The sequence below is a fragment of the Abramis brama genome (genome assembly GCF_963993115.1).
Source record: "Abramis brama genome assembly, chromosome: 16".
NCBI lineage: Eukaryota > Metazoa > Chordata > Actinopteri > Cypriniformes > Leuciscidae > Abramis > Abramis brama.
Window position 1 is genome coordinate 34,652,740 of NC_139978.1, and position 18,513 is coordinate 34,671,252.

An 18,513-nucleotide genomic window follows, 5' to 3' on the forward strand; every position below is an offset into this window, starting at 1 on the left:
TTTGTAAATAGTAAATAAATCTTTTAAACAGTGCAAATAGTCGATGCAAGAAGGTTGGACATTTCAAAGACTATACCCAGCAAACATTGGTCCGACGGCAACGTCGTGTCCCTGGCCAAAAATAGTCGCGGTAGGACGGCATAAATCGGTAAAAATATGTAACACAGAACATTTCCTAAAAATGCATTCAGATACATTTGTACATGTCTACAGTTCTCAGGGATTGCATGTATAATTGTTATTTTGACTTTTAGCTACGTGTAGTTCAATATATAGTGTATTGGGTGAGAGGACGTCACCTGGCGACGTCTTTTACACGTGCATTTATAGTCCATCATGACCCTCTATGAAATCCTTGTGAAATATGCAAAAGCTGTGCTTAATCCTTGCATGGTTAATACTGCAATAATTAATTTAATTGCCCAAGTAGTTTTTAAGAGGTTGTGAAGACGTCCACTGACGTCCTTTACACGTCTAGTCAAGCAAGACAGAAAAAAACAAACAAACAAAAAACAGGAATTATCTTTATGAAATACACGATTTGTATACAAAGTAAATATATTTACTTTATCTTGTTTAAATAAATTATAATCACAAAGTGCTCAGTGTGGTTAAGTGAATGCAAGCCACTGCATTTTAGTCATTATTTCAACCTGTTGTACCTGATGTATTCGTTGATATTTATTTATGGAATGTATGCATACATGTAAAACAGAAATATATCCGGTCACCATTTATGTCTGAGTTGGATGTAATTGCCAAAACTGTGCTGCCAAGATGTAACAAAAGATCTTGCGACATTACAAAATCCTGCGATAGGTTAGATTATCTCGCGAGATGTTAACGCGTTCTCCCCATAGACTCACACTTGGGAACATTGAAGTTTGAACAATCACGAGGAGAGGAGGAATATTATTAGAAATCTACTGTTGGGTACGTACATTTTGTATTATTAGATTAACGTGCTAGAGTTTTATTTGTTTGACATGAATGAACCGAAAGAAATGATGCCCACATTGTCAACTGAAATTGGCTAACTGAGTTTGGCTAAAATTAGCTAGTAGACTTTGAACTTATACAACGGTACCATAAAGTATGTTTAATGATAGTCAAAGTTATTACTGTAAATTATTAATGTAGCCTTGTGAGAGTTTCTTTCAGAAAGTAAATTATCTGAAAAAGAATGAAATGTTTAGCTGGATTTGAACATGTTTTCAGTAACTGCTTTAAAAATATTTTGTAATTTTAGAATTGCTAAACATGTCTATTCAGGGGACATCACAGCCCACCTGTCTTTATCAGAAATGGCCTGTTCACTTTCTCACTGTTACACACCTAGTTAAGGGTCTTTCTCAAGGGCACCACAGTGGTATTGAAGAGGCAGGGGACAAATGCTGTTACCCCCACCCCCCAACACCAATTTAAAGCAGAACATCTTTTATACAATAAAATGTAATGCATGTTGATTACCTTTTTCTAATGTTTAACTCATGATTCATTCATCTTGTTCCATGGTTTTGCATGTCATTTACCTACATTTTTTATCTAAATTTTTTTTTTAAAGAAATATATTCTCTTCCCTTAGATGCTGTGAAGAGGTGGAGCCCAAATGCTACAGACTCTGAAATTGATGCAGCAATGGCAGAACACCTGAAACGCACTCCAGGAAGAGCTGGGGGTGGTGGATACAAAAAATGAGCCAAACAATGGGTCTCATTCATGAAACATTCGTAAATATACGAGTAAATATGTGAGTGATTTGCGCGTAAAGAGACATTCCCGAAAATTCTTCTCCTGATTCACAAATACTTAGTAAACGTCAGATTTGATAGTGAAATGTGTGTGTGGGTTAATGAATTCCAATCACTCGTAAATGGGACGCGCGTGCACGCTCATTCTCAATTACCATAAATCCCGCCAATTAAAACCGACTGACAGCTATATATGGGCATCATATTATGACACGAAACGAAGGATTTCAACATGTCTTCTCAAAAGCGAATGCTATTGTATTATTACATGTATAATTTTGGAAAAAAAAAAAAAAAAAAGCGAATGAAGAAGAGAAATTTCTCAGATGCAGAAATTGAAGTTTTATTATCAGAAGTTCATTCAAAACGCCACATTTTATTTTCAAGCGTACATAGTGGCGTATCAGGTCCTAAAAAAAAAGGATTTTTTTAGGTAATAGGCTACATGCTTTAGGTAAAAATGCTTGGCAGCATATTACAGATGCAGTTAATGGAGTTTCATCTTTTAATCGAACAGTCCCAGAAGTGAAAAGAAAATGGTTCGACATGAAGCTTGACTGCAACACTTGTAACTTGCGGACTTGTAAAAAAACAAACAAAAAAAAAACAGCTTGAATATAAAAAAATAAAAAAAACTTGTGGACTTGTGTTCCGTTTGCAGATGCTATTACTGGCTCTCGTAATACAAGTAAAAAGAAAAACCGTATGTAATTACTATATATAATACTTTTTCAAAATGCTGTGTAAATATGTACCCGATTACGTTGAATTAAAATGCAGTTTATTAATGAGCAAAACGTTCGGATGTTAAACGTACTATTTACGCGTGGCTGGGAGCAGGTGTAGATTTCTTTCGTACCAACTAACATTTGGGAAATACGAACATTTTAATGAATCCGAAAATTTACGCCAGAACCACTTTACACACGATTTACACAAAAATTCGTTCTGCTCGTGTTTCATGAATGAGACCCAATGTGTTTAAGGGATAGTTCACCCAAAAATGAAAATTGTCATCATTTACTCAACCTCATGTTTCAAACCTGTATACCATTCTATGTTATGCTAAACACTAAGATGTTTGGAAGAATGTTTGTAACCAAGCAGATGTCGCTTCCCATTAACTACCATAATAATTTTTTCTCCAATAATGGTAGTCAGTGGTTGCTCTATTTGCTTGGTTACAAACATTCTTCAAAATATCTTCTTTTGTGTTCAGCAGAAGAAAGAAACTCATACAGGTTTGGAACATGAGGGTGAGTAAATTACATAATTGTCATTTTTGGGTGAACTATCCCTTTATATAATAATTCAGTATTTTGTAATTGGTATTTTACTTTGGTTAACAAATCGAGAGCTTGGAATTATAAGGTTCTATCTCCGTTTGGGGTAGTTTATTGAGCATCAAAGTTTTTAAACTCAGTTTATTTTTTTTGAGATGGAACCTTTTTATTTTATTAATAACTGCTAACAAAATATTTTTTTTTTACAAAAATAACACCACACAGGCATTAATAAACACCTAATGGATCAGATTGTCAAAAACTCAATTTCGACCAAAAGTGGAGATAGAACCTTATAATTCTAAGCTCACGAAATGTTAAACATTGAAAAAAATAAAAGAGAAATTTTGTCTGTTCAAGATCAATAAAATGTTGTGCTAAATCAGAACATGCTTCTTTTTTGCTTATGTCCACAAATAATGTGTTCTTGTTTGTGATGTACACGTGATTAACACGTTTTATTGACGTTCAGGTCTGACTGGACCAATTTTGGACCTTTTTCAAGATGTGTAAACCTCAAGACTTGATTGCCTTTCACGATGTTACACAATAGGTGTGTGATTATTTTATATGCAGGCTTATATATACACTTAAATTATGCAGCAACACATTTAAACACACAGATGATGACGCGTTTAGACGTCCAGGGACGCGCAGAAAAGACGTGGAATTCACGGCCAGACGACGTCAAAGACGTCGGTTCAACTTCCATTTTGGAACTATTTTTCAACCATGACGGGACGTCTCTGTCGGACGTCTTTTCAACGGTCATTAAACGTCCAAATGTTTGCTGGGTATATATAGCCTACCTTATTCCTTGACACTGCCTAATTATAATATAGTAAATATACTGTAATATAATAGGCTATATGATAAAAACAGTGTGATTTAAATAGATGCTAACAAGTTGCTACCGCACCCAAGGATGAATCAGTATTAGTCTGTATGTGTCTTTACTTGTTAACATTTGTATTACAGAAACAACCAGGCAACAATGAAAGACATGAAAAATATATATAAACTCAAGAAATGTCCTCTCACTTTCAACTGCTTTATTTCCAGCAAATTTCTCTTAACATGTTTAAATATTTGTGATTTAACAACTGAGACATAAACCGAATAATAATGAGTCTCTGAGCAGAGCGGGGGTCAATATCAGGTCAATATGCGGGGACATATGATCACACGGTTTGTCCCAGACCTGTAGCTCTGTCTTAGGCGTCTTACATTACACACATTGGCGTGCATTGCTCTGTTTACATTTACAGTCCTCATGCCTCCTCCCACAGGACTATAACATGTTCATGCAGGAGATCAGGGACCCTGGGCATCTTTCTCCTGGTGTATTTCAGAGACAGTAGAAACGTCTCCTTGGTTTCCTAAGCTATTGTATCTGTGACCTTAATTGTCTTCCGCCTATAAACCAAAAGTGTAAACCTTTTTTTAAAAAAAAAGAAAAAAAAAGTGACTGTTCCACACGTGCATGTGCAATAATTGTTTAATTAATTGATTCATTGAACAAACATGAAAAACACTAGGGGAGAGTGGGGTGATTTGTGCCGGGGGGGAAGTAGTTCCACCCTTGTTTCTGGAAAACCATAGAAGAAATTGGTCATGTGACCACATAATTTTGAAAAGCAATCACTTTTACTCGTCCTCCAAAGAAGAGAGACACATGGCATGAGAGTTAAGCACATTTTAGTGCAAAAAACTGTTTTTTCCCTTTCAAAGTAAAATTTCTATGATTAAGGTTTTTTGATTGTAGTGTCTGAACAATTATAGACAAGTTTGAAAACATTTCACACATGTTTTAGTGCTTTAGTAGGCTACACAATGAGTCTATACAGTTAGCATGATGTTAGCTCTTAACTACTGGATCATGCTAGTTTTTCAAACTTGTGGGTCTGGGGTGATTTGTGCCAAAGGGCCTGGGTTAAGTTGTGCCAGATCCAGACCACCTAGACCTACATACTCACAGGGGATAATCTTGAGAAGTGAAGAGATGGGCATGCCTCATCATTGTTTGACTTTGGCCTGCCTGTTATTTGTTTAATTTAGCTAACACTGATTTCAGTTTTGAGTTTGCACTATGTTATTAAAGAGAAGTTTTATTCCGTTTTTAAGTGGCCTATGTCACAATAGGATGTTTAGAAATTAGCCTAGTCACTTTATTCTTATATGTTACATAATTGACAGACAGCGCTGTCAACAGGCATCTATTGCCAAAGCCTTTTTGCCTGAAATGATTCACAAATATCATATATTGTGTTGCTATGGTGCTCTAAATGGTTGCTAGGGCGTAGCTTGATAGCTTCACAATGATCCTGAGAGACTGATTGGTCGTCTGAGTAAAATGAGCCCGCCCCCTTGTCTCTATGACACTGTGATCCAGAGTTATGTTCAATACAAAATCCCTATGCAATTGACCATAGTAGGAAAAACGCATGCTATGGTATTCCAGGGTGACAATATCTAAATAAACCTTAAATTAGTAATTTTGTATTGAATTTATCTTGCTTTCATATAGCATTACGGTTCATAACATTAAAATGTTCTGTTTTACTTCAGAAATCACTGGCACAATTTACCCCCAATGTATTCCCCCAAAGGCACAACTTCCCCCGCACCAGGGGCAAGTTGTGCCATGAGACCACTTTTTTCCCAAGAGCTATATTTCTGAAACAGTTTATTTCAGATCCAAAGTTATTGTTCTCAGGGATGCACCACATCCTGAAATATATGTACATCCTTAAGTTGAAGGCATTACTGCCATGGCCTCACTTTAAAGTCACTTTGAGTAAAAACTGGCACAACTCACCCCACTCTCCCCTATACAATAAAGATCTGTAAAGCTTATCTGGGTTACAAAATGATCTTTAAAATACAGTATCCTAAAAAAGGGACATTTCTTTTTTTGTTTTTACATCATTACACAAGTGATCAGTCATAAAACTAATTACAAAATATAGCTGCAAGCAGCGATACGGGGCTAAGCCCCTGAAGCAGCTGCAACAGCAGTGCAGATTGAACATACATGAATAAACAGCTGGTTCTGAAGTGCAGGTGAAAACGAACTCAAAATGAACAGAAGTTCAGATGAGAATGAACACAGAATGAACAAAAACATACGTATTTCTAATCCAAGAGAAAGAAAGATTAGTACGATTGAATAATAAAGGAATCGAAATTACACAATATTCCACACAATTTTTCTAAAGTCGTCCCACATGGGACTTGAACCCACTATCTCTGGATCAGATGCCTGTTGCGCCACTGGGAAGACATGCATTCATTAAGATGCCGATGTTCCATAATTCAAGTGAGAATCAACTCAAAATTAATAATTTTTATATGCACCACATGTCTTATTTATTGAGTTTCTTCTCATATAGACACCATGTCTGGAACTAACGCATCTTTGCACCACTTCTGGCCATTGTACCAATTGTGGTCTGGGCATGTGCCACACAGGGTTCAAACCCACGACCTAAATGGTTCGGGGCTCATGGCACGTGGTTTAGCAGCTCAGTTGACGCTGACCTACCAAACTGTGCCATCAGTGCCGCACTCGTACTGACTCTCAGGGGCGTCGGACTGGGGGTAAAACCAGTACTGATTACCAAGGCCCCAAATGGAGAGAGGGCCCTTGAAAAGTCTGGAATATATTTTATGTTACCTAGATATTTTCATTTCCTAATTAAATTTCATAATGAATGTCAGATGAAATGTAAAATTAGTGTATTGGCTGAATAACTTTGTTGATTGACTGACTGGTCCCACCCCTTGCTAATGCGCCAAATGGTTTAGTCCATCTGCACGCATTTTGTAGTTAGTTCAGCATCTGGAGGAGCGCAAACTTCTGCTGTAGAAATGTCTTTCTCAAAGCAAGGCAAATCAGGCCCCCCAAAATGAAAGGAACGACATTAGAAAGAAAGAAAACAAAATGAGGGGAAACAATTGGTAACTGACTTAATTTCAAAGAAAGATGAGCACAATCTAGAACACGAAATCTGTAGTGCTAAACTGCTTGAATATCTCCGCGATCGTTAGTGCTAAAAATCAACTGAGACAACCCACTGAAAGAGCAGAACATACACTTTCAGATGATAATTTGGTTATACATGTAATCTGAGGTAAAGGCTAAATAAATAAACTGTACACTAACAATGCTGTTTGCACAACACACCATTATAATAGCCTAAATTGAAACCTGTTTAAATTTAAATTTTTAATTAATAGGCTATAATATCTAAAATTAGCAATAATTAGCAATTATATAGCCTACGTTGAGTGTTATATACAAAAAAAAATTGTAATATCATTTAGCTTAAACTTAGTAACCACAGTAAAGTAGGCTAGAGAATGTTGAAAGGAGGTTTGAAATGTGTGCACACATGACAAATTATCAGGCTACTCTAAGCATTTACAGTTAATAGTTATTACGCTATAAATATCTAGGTCTACAGATTCATGTGTGCCATATTATTATTATTATTTATTATTATGAGGAACATGGGAGCCCATCAGGACTGCCTATATGCATAGGGCCCGGGATCTTGTGCTACGCCCCTGCTTACTCTTGTTCTGCCAGACAGAAAAAAAAGCTCTAGCTCGTAGAAGGAGGAGCGTTTTGACCAATCAGATGAAAGGGGCGTTTCAGCGCCGCCCACGTGTGCAAATGAAATATCGAACCCATAAACCGATTTGTAAACCACTAACGAAAAATGAAAAATAGAGCCAAAATCTCATTTTTCGTTCTTTAAACTAAACTAAAAAAACGAATAAACGAGCTGGTTTTCAATTCTCGTTATTCCATTCCAAACTGAAAAGCTTTATTATTTTAAAGATCTACAAATCCTGAACATTAGGTTACCAAAAAAGATAGAAACAAAATAAGAAATAATACTCTTGCTTCAGTAAAATTTAAATAAATGCAGTAAACAAAAGGAATGTAATATTTAAATAAATAAAAACTGACAATTAAACATTGACAACATTCAAAGGTATTACGCCAGGCTAGACCTATTAAAGATTCTTAGCAAGAAACACTATCAACATTTTTGGGTATGGTGTTGTGTTGAATAGCGTTGCTTTTATAGACGTTTGTTTCGTCTGGCCGCTGGTAGCTACTTTGTGATTGAACAGTTTTGTTTTTAACCATCTCATACTGTAGTTTAAGATAGCCTAAGTGTTTAATTGAGATACGTTTATAATAACTTTGCTTTTCATTTATTACTTAAAGCTCACTTGAAGTTTTTCGATAGCTACTACATTAAAAACTACTAGCCTAACTGATAAAGTTCACACATTATTTAAAACAAGTGAACAGTCAGTAATAAAATAAGAACAAACACACAAATTACAAGCAGAGATGAATACTAAATAAAGTTTACAAAGTCTAACAGTATATTCAGGTACAGAAATTAATAATTAAGCCTAAATGTAAAATAACACTATTTGTCACTGTATAAATTTAATATAGTTTAATCTTTGTTAAAGCTGTATATTATTGTTTTATTTATATCAATGACACAGAAAACAGTATATATATAATATTAAGTGTGTGCTGTCACTTTAAGACGGACTGCACGGACCGAAAAAAACTGACAAATATCCGTTTCTTTCTCAGCTGTTCACATAGGCTATGACATAGGGGGAGACCGGGGACAGTTGCAACACTTTTTGCATTTCTCTCAGTTACTCAGAGACTATTTGGACTAGACCAACCAAATTTGTATATATTAAACTTGCATCTGTCTGCTAATTACCCATACCATTTAAAGATGATTATATATGACATATCGTTCACAGTATTTATTAGAATGGAAGAAGTCAGATGTTGCAACTGACCCCGACCCAGGGACGGTTGCAACACGTTAAAAATACCTAATTTTTTAATTTTAGCTTTTTGTCTCAATGAGCATATAATTCTGAAAATATTAACTGTTTTAGGCCTACTATAATATTATAGTATTATTTATTTCAATAATATTATTGTAGCCTATAATTTATTTATTTAGTCATATTTATCAAATAACAGTTATTGAGTTTTTTTTTTTTTTTTTTTATGTGTAGAACATAGGCCTACATAGATTCAGTGTGCAGGTGTTACAGATGCTATTCAATCTCTCCATATTTCAGTGTCAGACAGGAAGAATTTAACAATTTGCAATGCAACAAACCTTTATTAAACATGCAATTTATAACTTGTTGCAACTGTCCCCAACCCTATCAGCCATGACAGAACATCATGTGCCTGCTAGACACACTGACTTTGACACATGCTAACCATGTCACTTAGAAGTCAACAAAACAATAATTCAAACTAAGTAAGTTTTGATTAATTCATACAAAATGTCTGGACAGTATGACAAAAAAATATATATCATGAAAAAAATTACTTTCATACCTCCAAAACAAGTTTTGTTCAATAAATGCAGCAGCAAATGTTGAATATGTCTACTGTCTTCTTAGTGGGGGGAGGGTCTAACTGTGCATGTACAGTGTGAGTGTCATCACTCTAGCTTGTTTCTGATTGGAGAAAAATGACATGTTGCAACTGTCCCCATGTTGCAACTGTCCCTCTAAACGAGAGAATACTTGTCGAGACGGTCATTTAGACCGGTATTTTGACAATTTTGTGTCCATTCAAGGGCAAGGAAACGTGAAAGAGTAATCAATTCTGCATTCGAGCGCTGTCTGAAACGCGCCTCTCTCTCTCTGCGCTTCGAGTGTGTGTGAGTCCCGGTTTTTGGCTCTTCTTCCGCGATTAAAATTGTTTGAATGTGTAAATTGGCAAGACAATACACGTCCAAATTATGAACTTTCACTCTATGATGGTTAAATTTAGCAGTTAATCCGCGAATCACATGCGTGCTGAACCGAATCTAGTGCGATCCGTTCCACCCCTAGCGCGTTATCTCGTTGAATATCATTGGCAGAATCGTAGAAAAGCATGATTAAGATCGCGTGGGGGGGTTGAATCGAGATCGCGATCTTTTAACGATTAATCGTGCAGCTCTAATAGGAACGCTAACAATTTCAAGAGGTGCCTACGCACTTTCAGAGTTTGGCCCCTAATGATTATCAACAACAAAAAAAACACACACACACAAAAAAAAAAACATGTAGGCTAGAAAAAATTAATCACTTTTTTTTTTAACAAACTCCAAAATCTGAGGTGACTTTAGTTGAAAAACCATTCATAAATATCATGAGCTTCTCTATATTCTCTGTGTCGTCCTATATGGTCACAGGCAGTGCAAATAGCCAGAATAAACTCTTGGGTTTGTTGTATTAAATGAGGAGTTGGAGAGAGATATTTCCTCCAGTTAAAGAACCTGCGATATGCTTCTTCGTCCTTGTCCAGCTGAAGCAGATATTCTGCTAGTGACTTTGCATCTGGGAAGTCATTCACATGAATGAAGGCATCGCCGGGAATAAAGTTTTCATAGTTTCTTCTGGGAGGACCCAGAACCACAGGGACGGTTCCTGCAGCAAGCGGCCCATTTAACTTCTCAGTGATGTAGTCCTTGTGGATGGAATTCTCAAAGGAAAGGTAAAACTTGCAGCTAGCTAGAGTAGGATAGTATTCGGTATGATCCAAGAACTTTGCATAAGCCTTTCCGAACATATGCACTTGGATGTATTTGCTGAGTTCTTGGTAAAACTGGTTCCTTGTGCCGACACCTGTTGATGCAACATTGTTACTCACAATCCAACACACCAGTTTGTCCTTTTTGGGAATTACAAACTCATCTGGTTTCTTCCTGGTGTTTAATTTCAACCGTACAGGAATATCAGCATCATGTCTGTAGCTGAGCGTGAGATTGAACAGGTTTTCCAGACCTGGTATTTTCTGAGTGTTGGTCGGTGATTCGACATGAAGCCAAATCCACCTCTGGAACGGAGGACGAGGAGATGGAGGAAGGTTTGTCAGGTCCCAACTAATGGCTTTGTGAAAAATGAGGACAGCGTCTGCATTGCTGTAGAGAGATCTATCATCCGTCAACTGACAACCATCGATATTGTAAATTGTTTTGCAGTCGCTGAAGTCAAACCTGTAATTTTCAGGCCAGACCCATAATAGAAGAACAGGTTTGTCTTCTACTGCATCAGTAAGAGGGCTCTTACTCTTGGCAGACTTGTTTTGTTCAGGTCTAGGAAGTGGAAGTGGAAGAGGACAGTTTTTTGGAGGTGTAAACCAGAAAAGCATGACGCTCAGAGAGATGATACCAGCCAACATCAGACGACACAGCAATGAACCATTTGTTTTTGACATTTTCTGATCTGAAAATATTAATGAAAAGGAAGTGATCAGCCTAGAACATAAACAAGAATAAAAACAAATGCCTCCATAATAAAAGTAATGTTAAAGTGACTTCCAAAAATACGTTTGAAAGAAATATAAGGTAGCACTGTGTCTGAGACAATAGCAGCACATCAGGCAGTTAAAAAACTAAACTGACTAAAACATTTGACTCACACACAATTAGATAAGACTCAAATTGTACAGAATGTTTGGAATGAATAGTGAACTCAACTCCTTACCGCTTTAAGAGTGAATATGCTTCCGGGACAGCTGGCAACCCTAGGCTCTCCAAACCCCAGTCTACACCGTCCTTTCTGGGTGGAAACAAAAACTCGGAAATTGGAGCTCATATAGAGTTTAATGTCATGCAAACAAACTTGAACCAGCTAATCTGAATCAACAACTTCCATGAAAAAAAAAGAAGACAAACAATACATACAGGATGCAAATAAAGGGTGTGACATTTCATGCATAGTTGCAGACAAAAGAATGTTAATTCTTAAATGGAAATTATGTTCCAAACCAAGCCAATAGGGATAGCCACGGGTGTGCCGGTGGCAGCTGGCACACCTAAAATATGCAGAATTCTTTTTTTAAAGTCTTAATAAAAATGTTTTTCTAAACTTGGACTAGGCCTATTGTTGTTTACTTACAATATTTGTTTTAATTAAAATTTAATTAATATATATATATATATATATATTTATTTATATATACACAGTCACCTAAAGGATTATTAGGAACACCATACTAATACTGTGTCTGACCCCCTTTCGCCTTCAGAACTGCCTTAATTCTATGTGGCATTGATTCAACAAGGTGCTGAAAGCATTCTTTAGAAATGTTGGCCCATATTGATAGGATAGCATCTTGCAGTTGATGGAGATTTGTGGGATGCACATCCAGGGCACGAAGCTCCCGTTCCACCACATCCCAAAGATGCTCTATTGGGTTGAGATCTAGGCTGGGTTTCCCGAAACCTTCTTAACGCTACGTCGTTCTTAAGTTACACCTTAAGCTGTACCTTATCGTTAATACGTGTTTCCCGAAACGTTCTTAGTTAAGTATACCTTCTGTAAGTCATACGTTCGGAAGGTTGGTCTGGACCACTCTTAGCTTTACCTTATCACTGTTGCAGGGCTATATGAATATAATTCAGAAGGTTTAATACACCCAGACAGTGTTCAGTTAATTCAAGTGTTTTCATGCAAAGAATAAAATTGTCATTACACTGATTGTTGTTAGAATTTTAATTATATTATTATACAATACAATTTTATACATTTATTTTAATTAAAGAGCGCTTTTAAAGGCCAGTGAAAGCATAGGCTACTGTCAGTTAAGTCCTATTCGGACGCTAATATTGTTTCTCATGGGCTCGTACGGTATTTTAAACATTTACTGGGGTAAGTCGTTTATTTTAGTGCCGTCCGAATCCATATCAGTGTTTTTTCTCATCCAACCCGCGTAAAAATCCCTGGCCAAATTAGTACCTACTGTTTTTTGACAAACAGGTCATGTGGTAAGTTAATTGCCGTCTGAATCCACATCTCCGAGTTTACAAGAAGAGATTCAAAATCCACTGTTTAAATCCTTTTTGATCACTGTCGAGCACCGTACGTGATGTACACTTTTATTTACTGAAATGCTGGAAAGTATTTACAAGAACAATATTTCATCGCAGCTCCAGCTCAGCGAACAAAAATGGGAAAGAGAAGAAAGCACATAAATAATTTAAATGGTTATTATGGCAGCAATATATGATACAATTTTAAAATATGTAGGCTAGGCTATTATAGTTTGGATTATTTTTTATAATATCCCATGAGTCCTAGTAAATGCAATTTCAACTATTTCTAAAGTGCTTTTTTATAAAGAACACCGCTTTCTCACATAAACAGCCCCTGCACGAGAGAATAATTTATTATCGAGCCATCGATATCAACAAATTCAGCACCATCGCCACGGACAGCACCCGGTAACGTCGCACGTAAGAAGGTATATCTTAAGCATAGTTCGGGGAACACACCTAGAAATGTTATACCTGACCGATTTACTTGCTTAATGTTGAGCCCTGAGTTATATTTTATATAGCCTAGGCCTATAGGATTATGGTTACGTGGCGAGCCTGAGAGTATAGTTTTACACATCATCCCAGTCTATTCTGTAAAGTTAGTGATACGCCGGGTCGGGTTTTTTGCACATTAATCTGACAATAAATGTGGCACACCCAGTTTTACTTATGCACACCCAGAGACGCTTTTCTGGCTATAGTGTTCCACATGTATTCAGTCCAAATAATCGTCAATACGAGCGAACAATTACGGCGCTCGTTTTGTGTCCATTCTTTCCTAACCAAGCTTAAAGAAGTGTTAATGTGCGTGTGACATATGAAAGGCGATCGGGGTCAATAGTCTTTCATGCACAGAGTCCAAATTAAAACAATTCCCCGTCGTCCAAATTAAACAATTCCCCACCGTAAGTACACATTGATGGCCTAAGACACGAAACGAGCGGTTTGTGTGAGAAAACGAACAGTATTTATATCGTTTTTACCTCTTATACACAGCCACGTCCAAGTGATCTGATCTGACATGTACGCAGACTGGTGCATAGATATATACACTAGATGTCGCCTTGTCTACGGCAGTTCATTGGAACGAATGTCTTTAAGGTGACATCTAGTGTATATATCTATGCACCAGTCTGCGTACACGTTACACACCAGGATGCGCGCGCGCCCTCAGATCACTTGGACGTGGCTGTGTATAAGAGGTAAAAACGATATAAATACTGTTCGTTTTCTCACACAAACCGCTCGTTTCGTGTCTTAGGCCATCAATGTGTACTTACGATGGGGAATTGTTTAATTTGGACGACGGGGAATTGTTTTAATTTGGACTCTGTGCATGCTCTTTGAGACAGTGACCATAGACCTGCATTAAATGACTGACAGACAAGAACGGTTTGACCTAAAAATATCAAAATTGAAACTACTGCGGAAAAAAAGACACCTACATCTTGGATGCCCTTGAGGTAAGCTAAAACATACCAAAATTTAATTTCAAAGTGAACTTTGAAATTAAATAGGAATTCTTTAATAGGAATTCATTGAATATTTGACTCAACCGATTCGTTCAAAATATTGAATCATTCGTTAATGAAACACGATTGAGTTTTCCTTTGAAATGCGCTGTGGTTCTTCTGTGATCTTTTTTTGGAACTATTTTCGCTGCAAAAAAAAAAAGAACAAAAAATGTCAATATTGCGTCTAAAATGCAAGTGACTTAATATGAATTACTTTATTGAACTGTAATATGAAATCAGTGTCACATTTTCAGTCGTGATGGTATTCAGCGCTCTTGGTCGTATGATGTCGCTTAACTGTATTATATGTTATAAATATAAAAACACAACCTTTTTATAGTCAGTACATTATATATTATATTAGGCTATTATATTCATTATCAGTCGGCACTTACACTAAATGAATGCAGAATAGTTATTTTTTGTTATTGATGTTTTAATCAGGCTATTTGTCCGGTCGGGCAACTACAATTCTCTTTCACTTGCCCCTTCAAAAAATCTACTTGCCCGGACAAGCGTAAATGTCGAGCCTGTAATACATATCAAAACATATATTAAATATAATGTACTAATTTCATTATAGCACTCATCAGCCTGCAGCATCCAAGACGATGTTTACTGTAAACAACACAGAGACAGAACAGCACAAACAAACTATAGGGTCATAGCAGAACTCATGTCTCCATTTGTGTTTAAAATAGTTACAGTTTTTAGACTTTAAATACATTTATCACCACTTGTGATTCACAAAGTGAAAATGAATTTTAAGTAGTTTGTTTCTATCCAGTTGGCTATTGGCTTTTACCGATGAAACAGACACTTCACTTGTTCTGAGGTCATAGTTTAACCTGCGTCTTATTTGACTTATTTTACACAACAGCTCTGACAAAAAAATATGATAATAAAAGGTTTTGGGTTGAACACCAAATTACAAAAAAATTATTATGTGAAAGTGAATAAAGTTATGTGTGTGGGTGTGTGTGTTCAGTTATAAACATATGCTGTGTAATACTTTTGTACTTTATTTTTATTGAAAAAAAAAATACAATACTTCCATTCACAGATACAATTTACCCCCCCTCCCTCCCTCCCTTCCTCCCTTCCTTCCTTTTTTTCCTTTTAAACATATATGCATATATCTTTTTTCTTTTAAACATATATGCATATGTACACGGACACATATATGCTGTGTAATGCTTTTGAAAATGATAGGCCAATAACTTAAAACAAACATTTAATAACAGATCAATTATAATTTATAATATGGATCATATCATTTACTTAACTTACAATGTAACATTTATTAATTTACTCTAGCACAGAAGATATCAGTAAAACAAGGCCACACTAAACAAAGATATTACAAGTTTGAACATGGCCGGAATGTGCGCGTTGAGAAACACGTGGTCGTCTTAACATGGTAAAACTGTGTACAAAAATTGTTTATTGTTTAATTGATTCATTGAACAAGCATGAAAAATCTTTTTACATAATTACACAATAAAACCAATTAGAAATGATTATCAAAAAAATATATATGTAGGAAAATTCATCACTATTTTTTAACAAACTCCAAAACTTTGACTTTAATTTAATTTGACTTCAATTGAAATACCACTCATAAATATCATGAGCTTCTCTATATTCTCTGTGTCGTCCTATATGGTCACAGGCAGTGCAAATAGCCAGAATAAACTCTTGGGTTTGTTGTATTAAATGAGGAGTTGGAGAGAGATATTTCCTCCAGTTAAAGAACCTGCGATATGCTTCTTCGTCCTTGTCCAGCTGAAGCAGATATTCTGCTAGTGACTTTACATCTGGGAAGTCATTCACATGAATGAAGGCATCGCCGGGAATAAAGTTTTCATAGTTTCTTCTGGGAGGACCCAGAACCACAGGGACGGTTCCTGCAGCAAGCGGCCCATTTAACTTCTCAGTGATGTAGTCCTTGTGGATGGAGTTCTCAAAGGAAAGGTAAAACTTGCAGCTAGCTAGAGTAGGATAGTATTCGTCATAACTAAGAAATGCTGCATAAGCCTTTCCGAACATATGCACTTGGATGTATTTGCTGAGATCTTGGTAAAACTGGTTCCTTGTGCCGACACCTGTTGATGCAACATTGTTACTCACAATCCAACACACCAGTTTGTCCTTTTTGGGAATTACAAACTCATCTGGTTTCTTCCTGGTGTTTAATTTCAACCGTACAGGAATATCAGCATCATGTCTGTAGCTGAGAGTGAGATTGAACAAGTTTTCCAGACCTGGTATTTTCTTGGTGTTGGTCGGTGATTCGACATGAAACCAAATCCACCTCTGGAACGGAGGACGAGGAGATGGAGGAAGGTTTGTCAGGTCCCAACTAATGGCTTTGTGAAAAATGAGGACAGCGTCTGCATTGCTGTAGAGAGATCTATCATCCGTCAACTGACAGTTATCAATATTGTAAAACTTTTTGCAGTCGCTGAAGTCAAACCTGTAATTTTCAGGCCAGACCCATAATAGAAGAACAGGTTTGTCTTCTACTGCTTCAGTAAAAGGGCTCTTGCTCTCGGGAGACTTCTTTAGTTCAGGTCTAGGAAGTGGAAGAGGACAGTTTTTTGGAGGTGTAAACCAGAAAAACATGACACTCAGAGAGATGATACCAGCCAGTGTCACTATTAAACCCAGACGACTTGACATTGTATGATCTAAAAACAAAAATGAAAAGGAAATGATCAGCCTCGAACATATGTTAAGAATAAAACCAAATGCCTCCATATTAAACGTTAAAACATTTGACTAATACAATTAGATAAGACTCAAATTTTACAGAATGTGTGGAATGAATAGTGAACTCAACTTCTTACCTCTTTAAGAGCCCTTCATTAACAGAAATTTGTAGTTGTGTTCCGCGCGAGAGGACCGCACTATGTAAAGACGGAAGTCCAAAAACATAGGAAATACAACGCCGATAACCTCGTGTGTAACACTGCCTCTGGCGCCTCAAAACACCGCCTCTCCTCATCCAAACAAACCTGAACCAGCTTAACTATCAACAACTTCAATGAAAATAAAAAAATACGGTCAGGTTGTAGCCTAAATAACAGGTGTGACATTTCATACATATAGATGCAGACAAAATAATGTAAATTCTTAACTGGAAATGATGTTATAAAGGTATTCGGTCCAGACAATCGTCATTATGAGCGTACAATCAGCTCCAGTTCTTCCGGAATTACTCTCATCTTCTTTGTTTCTCTAGCCTACCGTCAGGGGGAGTTTCCCTCTCGGTTCGAATTACCTATCATTCGTTTCCTCAAAACTTCAGTTTCGTCCAACAATTATTTGGGATGGTCAAAACTTCTAATTTGCCAAATAACACTTTCCTGCAAATAGGGTTGTCAGAGTCCATGTACAGATCGTTATAATTATCTAAGTTCAACAAGTAGTTCGTCCAAAGATGAAAACTCTATCATCATTTACTCACCCTCAAGTTGTGATTGCAAACATTCTTCAAAATATATTCCTTTGCGTTCAGCAGAACAAAGACATTTATACAGGTTTGGATCAACTTGAGGGTTAGTAAAAGATGACAGATTTTTTTTTTTTTTTGGGTGAACTATCCCTTAAGGTGGTAAAGTCAAATACCGGTATTCAGGGCAGAACTACAGATATGTTTAAGACTGGAAGAACTGGTTAGAGAGAGCTACCCTCTGAGAGAACAAAGGAAATTAACATTTGAACTCACCCTTGTGCACTATCGAGACGAACGTCTCACCTCCGAATCACAGTACAATACACATTGAGTAATACAGGCCGGCAAAAGCAGGAGATATATATTGGCATTGGCAATTGAAAGTCAAAACTCAATGCTATAGTGACCTCTGGTGGAGATATGGTGATTGTACTAAAAATATCAACTTTCTATGTTTGAAATTACTCATAGGATGAATTTAAACATAAAATCTGCTGATATTTCTAGACAGACTAATTTTCTCTGTTCACTTGCATGAACCAGTGAATGTAAATCTTCCTTGCAAATATATGCTTTGCATTTATGAAGTGGTGCTCATTTTCTAACCTTGAAGACATTAGAGGA

The 18,513-nt window shown here is 36.5% G+C and overlaps 2 protein-coding genes and 1 long non-coding RNA gene across 4 annotated transcripts; 1 reads left to right on the forward strand and 2 right to left on the reverse strand.

Annotated features, from left to right (window-relative positions):
* Nucleotides 1-816: 816 nt before the first annotated feature.
* Nucleotides 817-3,422, forward strand: LOC311066179. The gene is made up of 2 exons (XR_014603032.1): nt 817-933; nt 1,586-3,422. It is a non-coding gene; the product is annotated as an uncharacterized lncRNA (long non-coding RNA).
* Nucleotides 3,423-7,841: 4,419 nt separating this feature from the next.
* Nucleotides 7,842-18,243, reverse strand: LOC311098365 (4-galactosyl-N-acetylglucosaminide 3-alpha-L-fucosyltransferase 9-like). Of its 2 annotated transcripts, none has more exons than XM_084138529.1 (3): nt 18,163-18,243; nt 11,585-11,659; nt 7,842-11,323 (listed from the first exon to the last, which is right to left on the reverse strand). In XM_084138529.1, the coding sequence occupies exon 3, from the start codon at nt 11,313-11,315 to the stop codon at nt 10,221-10,223; it is 1,095 nt and encodes a 364-aa protein (XP_083994655.1). In that variant the 5' UTR covers nt 11,316-11,323; nt 11,585-11,659; nt 18,163-18,243; the 3' UTR covers nt 7,842-10,220. The 2 variants fall into 2 exon arrangements, with proteins under 2 accessions (XP_083994655.1, XP_083994656.1); XM_084138530.1 differs by lacking the exon at nt 18,163-18,243 and adding an exon at nt 17,573-17,660.
* On the reverse strand, nt 15,857-17,679 carry LOC311098367 (4-galactosyl-N-acetylglucosaminide 3-alpha-L-fucosyltransferase 9-like). The gene is made up of 3 exons (XM_084138532.1): nt 17,573-17,679; nt 17,282-17,473; nt 15,857-17,122 (listed from the first exon to the last, which is right to left on the reverse strand). The coding sequence occupies exon 3, from the start codon at nt 17,112-17,114 to the stop codon at nt 16,035-16,037; it is 1,080 nt and encodes a 359-aa protein (XP_083994658.1). The 5' UTR covers nt 17,115-17,122; nt 17,282-17,473; nt 17,573-17,679; the 3' UTR covers nt 15,857-16,034.
* Nucleotides 18,244-18,513: the final 270 nt, after the last annotated feature.

What these genes read in the sequence shown, in the direction of transcription:
- LOC311098365 (XM_084138529.1), bottom strand. Translation starts at nt 11,315, where the DNA reads ATGTCAAAAACAAATGGTTCATTGCTGTGTCGTCTGATGTTGGCTGGT.
- LOC311098367 (XM_084138532.1), bottom strand. Translation starts at nt 17,114, where the DNA reads ATGTCAAGTCGTCTGGGTTTAATAGTGACACTGGCTGGTATCATCTCT.